The sequence below is a fragment of the Dipodomys merriami genome, unplaced genomic scaffold (genome assembly GCF_024711535.1).
Source record: "Dipodomys merriami isolate MVZ:Mamm:240054 unplaced genomic scaffold, mDipMer1.0.p SCAF_7, whole genome shotgun sequence".
NCBI lineage: Eukaryota > Metazoa > Chordata > Mammalia > Rodentia > Heteromyidae > Dipodomys > Dipodomys merriami.
The window spans coordinates 26,733,386-26,749,751 of NW_027206290.1; the positions used below are offsets into that span (position 1 = coordinate 26,733,386).

Here is a 16,366-nt window from a genome sequence, read left to right on the forward strand (position 1 = left end):
ATTGTCAAAGACTCTCAGAGACAATTTCCACCTCGGAAATATATTCCTTTTATCTCCAGTGTTTGTTAACTATTTAAATGTAAAGAATAGAAATACAGCTATAAGAAACTGCACTTCATACAAATACACCACACACAAACACACACACACTGAAGTCTGCGGATATTCTCAAATAAAGTACCTCTATTTCTGATAAAAAATGAAATTACAAAGTATTTAAGAAACAAGAAAAAATACTAAATATCTTGGAGTCCCTTCTCACTGGAAATATGAAAGGAGTATTAAATATAATGTACAGTTTAATTGAAATTAAGAGCAAATAGTGCAGGATATGTCCAAGACATTGATTGAAAGTTCCTTCCTCACCTCGTCGATCTGAGGCTCCTGAGCCTGCGCAGCTTTGGGTGCGGTGGAGTCACAGTCAGGGCTGTAGTGCTCACAGTAGTCATATGCGGCCTTGGGATCGCTAGAGATCAGGAACTGCTGAATGTCACCCTGAAAACAGACACAGATATCATCAGCCTAGTTAAGGATGCATGACTATAGCAAGTTCTTCAGAAGTCAACGTGTCTTTTATTTGTCCTATGTGAAGAAAATGCACATACTGCTACTTTTATATAAAGACTAAACGTGAGAAAAATGAGGAAGGGGGTAACAAGTTAGACAAGAAATCTGCACACTGCCTTACTTATGTAACTGTCACCCCTTGACAATAAAATTAAAATAAAAAATAAAAATCAACTAACCATGAAAGAAACACATTTATTTCAGAAATCAGCAACAATAGAAAATGGTTGTCCTATATTATTTACAAGTTGAGGAAATCTGTGGGGTGTACATTCATTCATTAAAATCCAATGCACTACATTCACAGTGAACTTTCCCTGGTGAAGGGCAAATGAAATGTTAGTAAAGTACTTTACTTCTAATATTAAAAAGAAGAATAAATGAGAAAAAAATCTAAATAGCAAAGTATTACTTTTGTACATATTTATTGTGAAAAAAGTGGTTTTAAGCATATATGAAAAGTCACATATTAGAAATCTGTAATTTTTCAAAAAATGACATATTAAAATAATTAGAGTTTTCAAGAGCTTTCTATTTTGTGTGTGTATGTGTGCACACCTGTACTGGTGCTTGAAGAGTCTGGTGCTCTACCTTAGCTGTTTCCACTCAAAATTATTCCCTCTAGCTTTCTGTTAGTTAATTGGAGATAACAATTTCAATATTTTCCTGCCCAAGCTAACTTCAGACTGTGATCCTCAGATCTCAACCTCCTGAGTAGCAATGGTAGCAAGCGTGAGCCACCAGAGCCTAGAATGATTACAGAGGCTGGTATTTGTTGGTAAGGTTGTGTTCTTGGTTTTCTATGTATGGCCACTGTGCTCGCTGCTTGGTGAGGTTAGTGATCAGCAAAGGATTTGCATAAATTCTTAAGTATTTTGAACTGTCAGGTATTTCAAGAGGCTTTATGCATCAAAGCACATATAAATTCTGACTGTTTTCTACTCTGTCTTAGCCTCTGCTTCCTGCTGTGCAGAATCTCAACATCAGCAACATCTGACATACCAAGACCTATTTAATTAAGTCTTTTAGGTCCTATAGATACCCATAAGAGTACTGGAGCTTTGCAAAGTCTTATATGAACATCTCATTCCAGACTTTTCATTTTAAGTCTTTCTTTCCTGTTTTTTGTTTTTGGGTTTTTTTTGTAAAAATGATATACAGAGGGATTACAGTTACATAAGTAAGGAATGGAATACAATTCTTATTGAAAAGTGTTACTACATTTCTCATCTTTTGCTCCATATTCTGACTATTAAATTGATATTGCCAAATATTTGCTGAAAAATCTTCATCTACCAAGTCTCATTGTCAGTAAAATGAAGAAATTGTAAAAGTAAAGCTGGAATGGGGCATGGGTGGCTCGCACCTGTAATCCTAGCTACTTAGGAGGTTGAGATCTGAGGATTGCAGTTCAAAGCCAGCCTGGGCCAGAAACTCCAACTGATACAAAAAAAGCTGGAAATGGTGTTGTGGCTCAAAGTGGTAGAGCACTAACCTTGAGCAAAAGAGCTCAGGGACAGCATCTGGGCCCTGAGTTCAAGCCCCATGGCCTATAAAAAAAAATTATATCTGGTATGTTTCATGTCCACACTCCAAGCTACCCTAAGGCTAGTCCTTAGATCTCAATGAACAACAATGAAAAATCAGACAGGGTCACGCACGCCTGTCTTCCTACTTACAGGGAAGCATTTGTAGAATAATCACCTTCTAGACATACCTGCTGCCTGCCCCCCCCCCCAAAAAAAGTGTGAGACCCTACAGGAGCAATAACTAAAGTAAAAATGGCTATAAGTATGGCTCAAGTGGGAAACTGGCTAATGAGCCATGATAAGTCCTGCCACACGCAAGAGAAGTAAAAAATATGCATGCACCAAAACAACCTCACTAATACACAAAATAGCTCTCAATATTTGAGTATTTTTTCGATAAGTTTTGTTAAGCTTAAAAATTTGTTGACTGAGTTCTCAATATCTGTTACTCATTCAAGTAATTTATTCATTCTTTCATTTATTTAAGGTATTCGTTAAATATATGTACACCCGGGAGTATGTTTAGATGTACTCCCAATAAGGTAAAACATACTTTAATTTTCAGTGAAACATGAAGTAGAGCAAATTCAGTAAAACTCCACTCCAAAAATGTGTGAATTATAAGTCCACTGGTATTAATATTGCCAACCTGAACATATTTACTTACATAAGTGATGAGCAATAGAGACAAATGACAACATTAGATTTCTGAGACATTTTTCCATAGGTTTTGTGAATATTTTAGGTAAGCAATACTATTGATATCTATGAATTCTGAAATTGTTCACAGTAAATAAATACATCTTCCTGAAATATACTGAGGGTTCCTCCAACACCAGCCAATCAAATCCTGAGCAGCCAGACATGATGGGAATAACCATATGAAACAAAAATAAATTTGGATATACAGTTCTTCACTGTGCTGTTTAAGAAATTAAAAATGAGACATCAGTTGGTACAAAATTCATTATACCACTGGCTAATAGCATCACTGAAGGTTTTCTGTTAGAAACTCTAATTCCTAAATTTTCTCATTAAGGACTTGCAACTGTGAATCCTCTACGCTAACTGAAATGAATGCATTGAGAGACAATATTGAAGATCCTCCCTCCACACCTATTCTAGACCTTTTTACTTAGCTGCATAGAAATTACAATGAAGCAAGGCAAACTGTTGCTAGAACGCAAATATATACATGTGCAGAGATATAGTTGGTATTCTTACACTACTGCATTTTTCAGAGGAATGTCATTTTCCTATACTTATTATTCCATTTAAGCTATTTGACTTCTTTAACGGGAAAGCTGCCAAGCTTTCCACTATAAATTCTTATTTCAGGTGTTTAATAGTTACCCATAAAATACAGTCCTGGAAAGAAATTGGAAAATTCAGTTTAGAAAAATCAGTAGTGCTCTTTTTCCCCAGGAAGCATTTTACAGTGTTTTAATTATAGGTCATGTTGTGTGAGACAGTCTGTAAATAAGAGCATCATGACAGGTGGAATAAGTTCTAAATATTTGGAGTTGATAATGTTATAAAAATTTCCACAGCTGGAAAAGGGTAAAGTTACCATGTGAAACTGGCATCTACAACATGCAAGGCATGGAAAAACCATCTTGGTCCACTAATGATCTACAGAGCCAAGATTTAAGGTGGACTTGATGCAATGGCCCAGGAGCTACATCTGTGTCAATAGATCTATACCACAGTCTTCTTCATAGACATTGGAATCTCAAGAACTGTGTACACAAATGAAAGTCATGTGCATTGCAAAAGAAGTTCGGTGCACTTGTATTACTGCCAAGCAAATAAATAACAGTCCACAATACTTTCAAAGACTACTGCATGTGTTAATAATTTTAAATTTCTCTGTGCCCATTGATTCACATGCATACACAAACACACTTATATGTCCTAAGTATTTGCAAGACTACTGCTCTGTATTTTCTATGCCAAAAGGGGATTCACATTCTTTAAAAACACAAATCAAATAATGACTTTATGAGTGCATGTGTGAGCAAAAAACCCATATTTATTGACTGATTGACTGTGTTATGGAACATTCATCTAATAGGTGTCAATGTTCAGCATGTGGATTTTCAGATTCAGCTCTCCTCCTTTTTTTTAAATAAGTTTTTATTGTGAAAATACCGTACAGAGGGGTTACAATTACATGAGCATGGTAATGAGTACATTTCTTATCAAGCATTGTTGCCTCCTCCTTTTTTTCCCCTACCATCCCTTCCCTCCCATCTCCACAACTACACCCTCCCCCCTCTCCTAAATTGTAAAGTTCGTTTTCTGACATAGTATCTTGTACATCTCATTGTTGCAATGGGTCCACCTGTATCCCTATTTCAACAATTTATTTTTTCCCTTCTCCTCCCCCAAATTATACCAACATCAAATACAGTGAAAACAGGGGTTATATCGTGGGGGAGGGACATACAAAGCAACAAAAAATCATGTGGTACCTTATAAATATGTTACAAACAATAGCAAGAAAGAAAAACCACTTGTGTCCTTATCTTGGGGTTCATTTCGCTTAACATCATCTTATCTGACCTTTTCTGCTTGTCTCAGACATATACTAGTTATTGCAAATTAGGGAAACCATGGGCCTGGCTTACTTCTCTTAATATACTTGATTTACTTCAGCTCCTAGTCTGAATACCCACTCAACTGGAAAGCATAGGAGTGGATTGTTGAATAAACAATGAAGATCACAGCTCCGATAAATTGTCCTATTCAATTCATCTGACTGAACTGTATGCTACAAACAGAAACAGGCTTGGGACATAGTCCTACCACAAGAAAGGCTGATGGTATGCAGGAAAATTACATAGATAATACAGATGGTGGATCATTGTTCAAACTATAACTGAAGTGTAATGGTCCATTCTGACTGTCAAGCTAGCAAATAGTGACTGCATTTCCCATAGACTATCAATTCCACTCTGAATCATGGAAGATCTGAAATTTTACTATTAAAACCTGGACAAGCCAGACATCTGTGACTCATGCTTGTTATTCTAACTACTCAGGAGGCTGAGATCAAAGGATCACCGTTTGAAGACTCTTTTCTCCCATTAACCAGAAAATGCCAGAAATATATTGTTTCTGTCAAACTCTAGCTCACATTGACCTCCTGCCACAGTTTCAGTATTCAATGTTATCAAAAAGCCTATTCATAAAAGCCTGGTACCTAGGACTTAGGATTCAGAAAGGGATTCAGGGACCCAACCCTCTTTCTTTCCCTACTTTGGCTTACCTCATGATTGTTCCTCCTATACATGTTTCCATCTTGGGATGCTGCCCTCAGCTGCCCTCAACAAGTGCCAAACCAAGCAGTCACCTGAGTTAAGACTTTGAATTTCAAGAAAGTGTGACCTGCACATATCCTTCCTCCTAAAAATCGGGATTTTCTTTTAATAACACAAAGATATCTAAATAGAAATTCAGGTGCACAGAGTGGGGTCATTAATATAAACTATACTAAAAGCTGTACAGAAATCTTAAAAATAGGATAAGTGGAAGAAGCTGGAAGATTTTAAGGGAGTAGGGTAAAGAACGCCTAGAATTCTGTACACTGAGCATTTCAGATGATTCTGGCTGAGTCCCAGGGCCAAAATGCAGATAGAGATACAAACAGTATAGTCAAAGTTAATGGAATACAGATGGATAAGGGATTCAGATGGTGGCTGCAGTAAAGGTCATACTCTTTACACCTTGCCAGAGAAATCAGATGTATCGTATTCATGCTCTAAACGTTTTGGAGGGCTAAACTAAAAGCTGATTGAGTAATTTATTTGACAGAGGCAACTTTAAGATAGCAAAGCACTCCTATGGTACTGTGGCCATTATTGGCTACTTTTAGTCAGATGAATAGTGACCAAAATGAAGCTGGGAAGGGAAAATTTTCAGCCAAGCCAGGAAAACTGGAAAGAAAAAGTAGATTTGAGGGACAAAAACACGGCCTAGAAGGGTGTCATTAGTAGCCACTTCCTAAAGAGACTACCAAGAATCATTCGCCATTAATCATTAAGGCAAAAGGGAAGATGCTTTTGAGACATTCTCAACATTTTTCAAGGCCCTCACTTCCATCACAGGACCATGAAAGGTCTAAAAATATAAAGGAAAATGTACTGGAGGACACGGGCTGTAAGCTTTGCATGTTCAGGGTCATCTTGATATCCTTGATAGCCAATGAGTACACCAGGACTGTTGTGGCTGGGTCCGGCTGCAGCTAATGCTGGAGACAGCCTAGCATTCTCCAAGTGGTTCTGGTTTTGCAGTGAGCTGAATGTAAGAGTTATGGAGTGATGGCAGCTTCCACTGAAATGTAATAGAACCTGGAAAGACAAGCAATGTACTGTACTGCAGGGTTAGAGTCGCCACCAGAAGCTCCTGATTGATGGGGCCTGGGAAAGGGAGTGAAGTAGGAGTGAACTGAAGCTGAAGACAAAGTGAAATCCTCAGAAAGGCAAAAGTTCCAGGCATTTGCAATGCCTGCTGGGAAAATCTGCAAGCAATGCTTTGTTAAACCAAACCAGCATCTGGGCCATGACTAGCCCGGCAGTAAGACTACGGCTGCCAAGTAAACCCTCAAGGGCAGATCTGGGGCCTAGAGGGTGCCCATGATACCAGAGATGAAACATGAAGGTGTAGCATTGGACCTACTGGACTGTAATTTTACTCTGGGTCAATTCCTCTTTTCCTCCTCTTTAGCGTTAGACAACCTGTGTCTTGAGTTTGAATCCTTTGCCTTGAGCTATGTGACTTGAATTTGCACATTTTTCAGGAGCTCACAGCTAAGCATTTACCTTGAGTGTCAGCGGACAGTTTGTCCTCAGTCTTGTAGCAATGCTAGATCAGCTGGGTATGTGGAAGATATGACGGATGTGTTTGCATTGAAGGCCAGACAAAAAGTTACTCATTAGATATTGAAATGTTTCTTACAAAAAGACTGTTCCAGGCTGGGAAGGTGGCTCAGTAGTAAAGTGCCTGCCTTGCATGCATGAGGCCCTGGGTTCAATTCCTCAGTGCCACATAAGCAGAAAAAGCTGGAAGTGGCACTGTGGCTCAAGTGGTAGAGTGCTAGCCTTGAGCTGAAGAGGACAGCGCCCAGGCCCAGAGTTCAGGCCCTTCAAGCGACTAAATAAATAAATAAGACTGTGCCTCAGGCTGCCACAACTTGGGGGTGGAAGAAAGCTGTGGAAGAAAGGTCCAAGTACTTAGGTTATTGGGAATAGGCCTTCAAGGGGGATTATGAAACCCTGGCCATTCTCAGACTCTGTGCTTAAGTTAGAATTCTTACCATGGTGAGATATAACCTGCTGTCCTCACCAGGTGTCAAAAAAGTGGGATCAAAACTAACTTAAGCCTTTTCTCTTTATAGGTTAACTACCCCTGGCACTTCACTATGGCACTGAAAAGCAGACAAATACAGATCTGAACCTCTGTCTTTCATTCCTTTGTGTCTTAGAAGGGGAGACGCCAGTCAAAAGATCTCATCCAATTTAAAGCTGTACGATAGTAATGGACATTTTCCATTAGTAAGAACACATGCTATGTGAAAGGATCAATTCGTATGTGTGTCAATTCACAGCAAAGTTCTAGGTCTATACAAAAAACTAAAATGTTAAGTGTTTAGAACTCAAGCTTCTCCTCATTACCAGTCCATCTGTTTGGCTCAATTAAGTTCCCTGGGTACAAAGTTCATGAAAGTGGTGGTCTTGTTCTTTGTGGTTGCCATAGTACATAATGAGGCCTGCATTTACTAGATTCTCAGTAGACATTCAATGAATCCTCCTCTAAGCAAAATCATTATACCGCTGAAAGATTCTATCACTGTATGTTTCAGTTATGAATAGAAATAGCAGTCTTGGCTTCCAAAGAAATCCAGAAATCAGTGTCATGTTGAACATTTGGAAAACTTAAAATTACATACAAAATATGGAACTTAATCATAGTATTTGGAGTCGATCAAAAGAGAACACAAATTTCAATCATCAACATCTAGATAATGTATATAACAGTGTTATAAAACTTAAGGAGCTGGGCACTGGTGGCTCACGCCTAACGCCTATAATCCTAGCTACTCAGGAGGCTGAGATCTGAGGATCACAGTTCAAAACCAGCCCAGGCAAGAAAGTCTGTGAAACTATTATCTCCAATAAACCACTAGAAAACCAGAGGTGGCACTGTAGCTCAAGTGGTAGAGCACAAGCCTTGACCTGAAGAGCTGAGGAACAGCGCTCAGGCCCAGAGTTCAAGCCCTACGACTGACAAAAAAATAACAAAAACTGGAAGTAGATATGTGGCTGAATTCTCAAGTGGTAGAATTCCAGTGTTGAGCAGAAAAACTAAAGGACCAGACCCTCAGTTCAACACCAAGTAATGGCACGAAACCAAACAACAACAAAAACAGCCCTCATTTTAGGAGTCCCAAAGTCATTATTCTGTAAGCCAAATGCATTAGGGGAAAAAAACGTAATGGATGGAGAAGAAAGAAAAATACATTTAGCTAAGTAGCCTAGCATGTGCCTCTGTAAAAGCAAGAGTGTAACACAATTCTACAGGAGTTTCATAAGATACTCCCTGTACACCAAAATTTCTATTCACATTTGATATTAGAGCTTGGTTGAAAATATGGTGAGTCTTAGCAGAGATTTTTGATTGCATATCCAGGAAAAGGCTGACATGAAATCTGAAACATGGTCAAAAATTCTTTAAAAATTAACTACCATTATCAGAAGATTAATTGAAAACCTATGTTTCCTGTCTACTCAGACTTCTGAATTTGCCAAGATATTAACTCTCATCAGAGGTGTTCCCCCCCCCGAAGCATTCCATATAGTTAATGATTCTTTCTCAGCTATTTTGTGTGGCAAAGGATTGCTGCCAAAATACTTAGAATTTTAGTGCAATTGAAAAAATGCATCAGAGATTGCATGTCAACCATAATTCAAAGGAAAGAATGAAAGAAACCACATAATCACAGACAGAAATGCTACCCACACAGCCCTCATGTTACCCAAATCCCCAGACCAGCTTAAGACACCAATCTTATGAAAATGAGTAGTGTCCTACATGGCTTCAATGTATCTCTAATTCAACATGGACCAATGTCACAGAAAATGCCTTATAGTGTGCTTCTGTAAAGGTATACATTTCTCTTACACTTTCTAAACAATCAGCCTGTGTTAATCAAGAGTTCTTAAGGATAACTGTCAGTAGGGTACCATTCCAGGACATGAATAAATGAAATGCAGTAATAAAGGGAAAATGAAATATAATGATTGGAAAAAGACATATGGACTGCCATCTCCCCATCCACCTCTATTTCTGTTTTGGCCATATGTAATCTATATTTCTTGTTAGTAAGAGCTGGAAAGTGTACTTATTTTTCATTCATTAACAAAATAATATTACATGGCAGGCACCATTTTAGATTTTGCAAATACAACACAATGTCCCTGCCCTCATGGAGCTTAGATTTTAGAGGAAGAAACAAGAAGAACAAATTGTAGTATGTCAAATATTGACAAATGAAGTAAATATAAATCATTAACGAATAAAGGAGAAAGTTCAGAAGATAGGATACTATCAATGAAGTAGGACTTCTGGAAGTTTCATGGACTAAGGAACATTAAGACAGAGAAAACTAAGGAAACAAAGGAGCAAAAAATGCAAATATCTGAGAAACGGTCTTCTAGGAAGGAAGATTCCTGCATGCATAGATAGAGTAGCTCTTCTTTGAGAGCAGAATGCTCAATATACTCCACAAAGGGATACTTTGTGAGCTAAGAGGAAGAAGATGGAAAGGGGCCCTTGTTGAAGTAAGAGAGAAGGGGTAGAGGGTATAGTATGGATCACAATGAAACCTAGCATACTTCTGAAAGATCTTGACTTTATGCCTAAGTGAGGAAAGGCTACTGGACGGTTTAGAACAAAAAGGTGACATCATTCAGCAAGCATTCACTCTTACAGATGTGTATTACTTGACAGGGACAGGCTTGCTATTCAAAGCACTGTGCTTGGAGAACAAACTCACAGATAAGGCATAAGCAGTAAGGTCAATTAAATTTAAAAAGCAGATAATACAGTAGTTGAATTAAAAGATAGCACTTAGTGGGCTGTACTTGCTATATACCTGCCAATGAAATGTAAAGTATAAAATTCTCTTTTCCTTAACCCTATGTATGCTAAAAAAGAAACATAAAACAAACAAACAAAAAACAAGCATAACCCAAGAGCTACTGATTCCAGCCCATGCTGGCATCTTGAAGTTGTACCTTCTCAACCCTTCCCTTCACCTCTTCTGCTCTGCCCTGTTCTCTGTTCAAAGCACACTTCATTTGAATAAATATCCAACACTTCATCACTTCATGTTTTATTCTTTTCCAGAAGGTTCTCCCTATTCTCAACAAGCTCTCTCCTACGGCCACAGTATATAGCTGAATGTTGTATTCTTCTGCTTCAAGATCCCTGAGCCTCCAGGTTAAAGTACAAACTTCCAGCATAATGTAAAAGGCAATGAAGTTCTTATATATCAGACTAGGTCATCTCTTACATGTTTGTAAATCAGAGTTCTCAGAGCTACTTTATTCATTCCAAATGCTCATCTATTCATACACATGTCCTTTTTATAAACATGTCCTCATTTGTAAACCCTGTTATTTTCTGTCATTCTGGGTTAGCTGTTACAACATCTTGTTATGAATACAATTGCATTTTATTACAACTACCTTATTACAGCGGTATGGTCCTTGTTTAAACACAAATAAACATGTTTGGCAAATAAATATCTAACCCCTAAACAAATTTTGCTATCTTACATTTTCCTCACCCTTTCTATTCCAATACCTTCAACAGATATATTCATTGACTATAAATACTGCCTAATTTTGTGCTTGATGCTGCAGTACAGAATAGTTCAAACATAAATAAAGATATACTCTAAGAATATAATCTAAAAAAGATAGCTTTACACTAACAGATAATTATATAACAGGATAGTACTTTGAGATATGAAAACATGAATGCAAATTGGAGGCCACACAATTCTACAGAAAGTTAAAAAAGGTATAAAGTTTAAAAAGTTACAGATTAGTAATGAGCTTTGTTATCTATCTCTCTATCTATCTCTCATTAGTGAATGAAAGCAAGGTCTTACACTTGTTAGGCAAATGCTCTATCACTTAAGTCATGCCTCTGAATAATAGATGATAATAAGGACAATGAAAAGGTACTCACTACTTTATATATGTAAAGGTAACCCCTCTGTACATCACCTTGACAATAAAATTAAATTTTAAAAAATCTTACCAATGGCATAAAAGGAAACCAAGCAACAAATTGTCTTACAGTATGAAGACACATAATTAATAAAGATGTGACACACTATTGTGCAAGGTTGGCAGATGATCTAGTGATGCACTAATTCACAAAATAGAAAAGTAAATCATTGAGTCTTTTACAGGACAAGTAGCATAGCATCTTGTACATAGTGGCACTTTGGAACTATGCAGAATTCATATCTGAACCTATCCTAAACACTTCATTCAGCTTCTTGAAAGAGTCCCAATCATAAAATCTACGAACTGTACAATCATAAAAATAAGGAAAAGACCAAATTATAGGCTCTTTTCTGCAGATCAAAATACAGGCTCCATTTGACATGGTCTGATGTCATACAGTTGTTGCTCAGTAAGTTCTGAAAAGAACTGAGGATATGCCCTATTGAACCCTTGATGCTCTCGTAAATCACGCAGCACACTAGCATGTATTATTCTTTGCACATATGTCAGACCAAATCAGTATGCAGCAATGATAACTGTAAAGGCATGGCTAGTGCTGGTGGCTGCCTGAGACATCAGTCAACTAGCTGTAATCCTAGCTAATCAGGAGGCTGAGATATGACGATCAGGATTTGAAGTCAGGCACAGCAGAAAAGTCTGTATGACTCTTGTCTGCAATTAAACTTCAAAAGTGAGGTTGTAGCTCAAGCAGTAGCACTAGGTTTGATTAAAACAATTAACGGACAGTGTCCAGGACCTGAGTTCAAATACTAATAATCTCTCTCTCTCTCTCTCTCTCTCTCTCTCTCTCTCTCTCTCTCTCTCTCTCTCTCTCTCTCTCTCTCTCTCTCTCTCTCTCTCTCTCACAGACACATACACATACACACACAAAGTAACTGTACATCAAACAGGCAAAAGAGATTTGTTCAGCTGTCATTAAGGAAAATTCTCAAAAAGGGAAAAACCAAAATTGTGCATGTGCCATCAGCAGTTGGACTAAACTAAGCATCTCCTAAAACAGAAATTTGATATTGAGGTTTGCAAGTCACCAGTTAATTATTAATATCAGTACAAACATACTTGCAATATACATACCTGCATACCTCACAATTATTAGCTACATTAATGTTCAAATTACTACAGAAGATAAATAACAGTCATCTGAAGGTACAGATAAGGAACAAAACAGCAGATGTACATATCGCCATTATCTCCAAAGTAGTTAATTTCCAACTTCTAACATGGAACCTAGGGCTAACTGACAATAGTCAATACTGTCAACCCCCTTGAATGTTGCTAAAAATTTCTATTGAGAAGGGAAAAATGCTCCTCTACCCCTCATTTTCTTTTGTGGTTTCTTCAACTAGATCTAAGAAGTGAGTTACTCAAGGCAGAAGGACTAAAGCAACATGTAAATTATTTAATTATACCTATATAAATTATGTAATTTATTTAAATTCACATGTAAATGGGGATGTTTTTAACCCATAAAATCTATACTTATGAAGAAGAAAGAAGCAAATTGATCTCAGGATGTTAGAATACTACTAAGAGTTATATGGAAGTGTGTAAAACCTATTAGAAGGTAAGAATGTATGCACTCAATTTAATTACAGCCCATTTACCACCCTCTGGTGATTAAAGCTGTTTCTTCACCTTGATATGGATTGGACACAATTCACTAAAGAATTTTGATGGCTAGCTTTAGGTAAGAAAAGACAGGGCAAATGGCTCTTCCTTCAGTAATTGTTCTCAAGTGATTTCACCCTAAATGGTTCAAATTATCAATGTGGAATACTGAGGCGAGACATGTTTCTATCCTTCAAAGACAAACACTTAACTATCATCATTCTCATATTTTTCACTCGATCATTCTTGCCTTCTCAGATCCTAATTGATGCCATTAGCTTCAGTGTAATTTCCCAAGTGAAATCATTGCAATTTCTTCATCAGTGCCCATTCCCTTCCACCTTTTTGTTCCTGAGGTTTATGTTAGGAACACCTTTCTAAATATTGACACAGCACAGACAAAATTTAAAGAAATAATTACTAGATGTAATGTTCTATATGCGAAAGCAGCCAGATAGGGAGCATATAATGAGTGATGGTTTCCTTTTTTTTTTTCCTTTTTACTCAGAGAGCTTTCCTAGGGAAATCAGAGGAAGAAGATATTAGAGGATATTAGAGGAAGACCAAGTGTCCTGCTCTGGTTTCCATAGTATAAATGTCACTCAGAAAGAATGAATATGCTTGAGAGGTTTCCATTTTAGAGACATCTTAGAAGAGGGGAAAGGATAAATTTTTTTAAGTATGTCAAAATATTCTGCTGTACTAAAAGAAACAAATCTCCAGGAGAAATTGCTTAACCACAGCCTAACCGACTGGGGTTTTACCAAAACTGGAGCTTTCTTCACCAGCTCCAGCTGGGTTTCATCATCACAGGAGGGTGATAACCAAATCTGGTCACCATGACACATTTATTCTGTCAGAGAAAGGAAATCTCAATTCGAGTCCCCTCTAGCCTTCCACAGGAAAGAAGGCAAATATGCAACCTCACCCCTCCAGCCATCCCATCACACCTCAGAGAGAGGGGGTGAAGAAGAACTTTCACAGGCCATGAGTTCAGACACACTTACACTTTCTATTTCTTGTTCTTTTTTCCTACCCTTATTCTCTCTTTTATTTGCCTACAGTTATTCTACTTCAGAAAAGATCCCAGAATTCTTTTATTTTCTCCATTTTATCATGTTCACTTTCAACAGAAAATGACAAGGCATATATAAAGGCAAAATACACATTTTAAGGAGATTAAGCCAGGGTCAAAACCAGAGTCTGATGTAGTGGGGAGTTTGAAATTGAACATAACCCTTTCTCCAATGCTAGGATTACAGGCATGTATTCACATGTCTGGCTCTAAAATAAGTTTCTAAAATATAACTGAGAAGAGAAAAAATAGAATGCTACTGAACTAGCAAAATATAGAAACCACAAAATATAGAAAGAAAAAGAAAAGCCAATATTAAATAGAAAACAAATATGATAGTGATCAATATATAATTAATCACTTTAAAACTTCATTATGTGAATATATCCACTAAAGACACTAATCACCAGCATAGATCAAAGAACAATAGCTACCTATATGCTGCCCAAGAAGAAAAAAACTTTAAAAATAATGACACCTAGAGAGCAAAAGTAAAAAGCTATCCCATGTTAATACTGATCAAAAATATCAGAAGTGAGCCTGTTGACTTCAGACAAAGCAGATTTCACAGCAAAGGAAGTTTTCAGAGCTAATACTATTCCTGAAATAATAATTATTATTATTTAATATAATTATGTAATAATGATAAAAGATCTGTCAATGCTGTAATACAAGTAACAATCTATAATGCATATGTGCTAACAAGAGAATGTAGAATACAGAAAGCAAAGTCTAGCAGAAGGTCAAGGATGAGTCGATGGATGCATTGATGGCTGCTAAGAACTTTTTACTTCCTTCTATCTAAAAAAAAAACAAACAGAACGAGCAGAAATAGAGAAGATATAACTGAACTAATAATGATTACTAGTATGATTGTCATCTATTGACCACACCAAAATTGTATATTACATATCATTTTAAAACTGATAGGGGCATTCGCTAGGGAGTCCACATTCTTGGCCACAAAATATTTCATAACAAATTTGAAAGCTATCATTGTCTTCTCTCAGACTACAATGGAAGTAAGCTAGAATATTTTAACAGAAAGATAGCTAGTAAAACCCCAAACACTTGAGTGTTAAAAGTTATGCTCCAGACCTTGGTGGCTCACACCTGTAACTCTAGCTACTCAGGAGGCTGAGATAGGAGAATCCCAGTTCAAAGTCAGCCTGTGCAGAAAAGTCACCATGAAACTCGTATGTCCAATTAACTGCTAAACAACTGGAAGTGGAACTAAATTGTAGAGTGCTAGCCTTTAGCAAAAGCACTCATGTACATTTGACCATATAAGCGAAATGAACCCCAAGAAAGGGACACAATTATCTTTTTTTTCTTGCTTGCTATTGTTTCTAACTTATTCTAATGTACTATGTGATTTTTTTTTGTTTCTTTGCAGTATGTTTCCATGGTATAACACCTGTTCTCACTGTATTTGATGTTGGTGCCCTGCATCTTGTATATACACTTCTCTAATTCGAGGAGGGGAAGTAAAAAACAAAATGCTTAAATAAGGATACAGGTTGACCACCCATTGTAACAATGAGCTGTACAAGACACTATGTTAAAAATGAACTTTACAACTCGGGCGGGGAATTGGGGGGGGGTTGTGGAGGTGGGAGGGAGGGATGTTAGGGGAAAAACAAAGGAGGAGGCAACAATGCTCAATAGGAAATGTACTCATTACCTTGCTCATGTAACTGTACCCCTCTGTACAGCATTTTTTATTTATTTTTTATTGTGAAAATACTGTACTTACATGGGCAAGATAATGAGTACATTTCTTATCAAGCATTGTAGCCTCCTCCTTTGTTTACCCTTCCCATCCCTTGCCATTCTCCTCCCACCCACCCCCCACCAACTCCTCCCCCCACCACCAAGGTTGTAAAGTTCGTTTTCGACATAACGACTTGTACATCTCATTGTTGCAATGGGTCCACCTGTATTCCTACTGAAACAATTTGTTTTTCCATTCCCCTTCACAAATCATACGGACATCAAATACAGTGAAAGCAGGGGTTATACCGTGGGTGATGGACATACAAAGCAACAAAGAAATAATCTTATAAATGTGTTAGAAACAATTGCATGAAAGAAAAAAAACCTTTGAATACATATCTTAGGGTTCATTTCCCTAACATCATCGTATCTGACCTTTTCTGCTTGACTCAGACATATACTAGTTATTGCAAATAAGGGAAACCATAGGACCTATGTTTCTTTGGGCCTGGCTTACTTCACTTAATATAATTTTTTCCATGTCTTTC

The 16,366-nt window shown here is 37.3% G+C and overlaps 1 protein-coding gene across 1 annotated transcript in view; it reads right to left on the minus strand.

Moving 5' to 3' along the window:
* The window catches only part of Col11a1 (collagen type XI alpha 1 chain), a 171,228-nt gene that overhangs the window by 122,435 nt on the left and 32,427 nt on the right, over positions 1-16,366 (minus strand). The window contains exon 5 of the mRNA XM_070007851.1: positions 367-495. Coding sequence (XP_069863952.1) covers positions 367-495 — 129 coding nt within the window. The remainder of the gene's footprint in view (positions 1-366; positions 496-16,366) is intronic.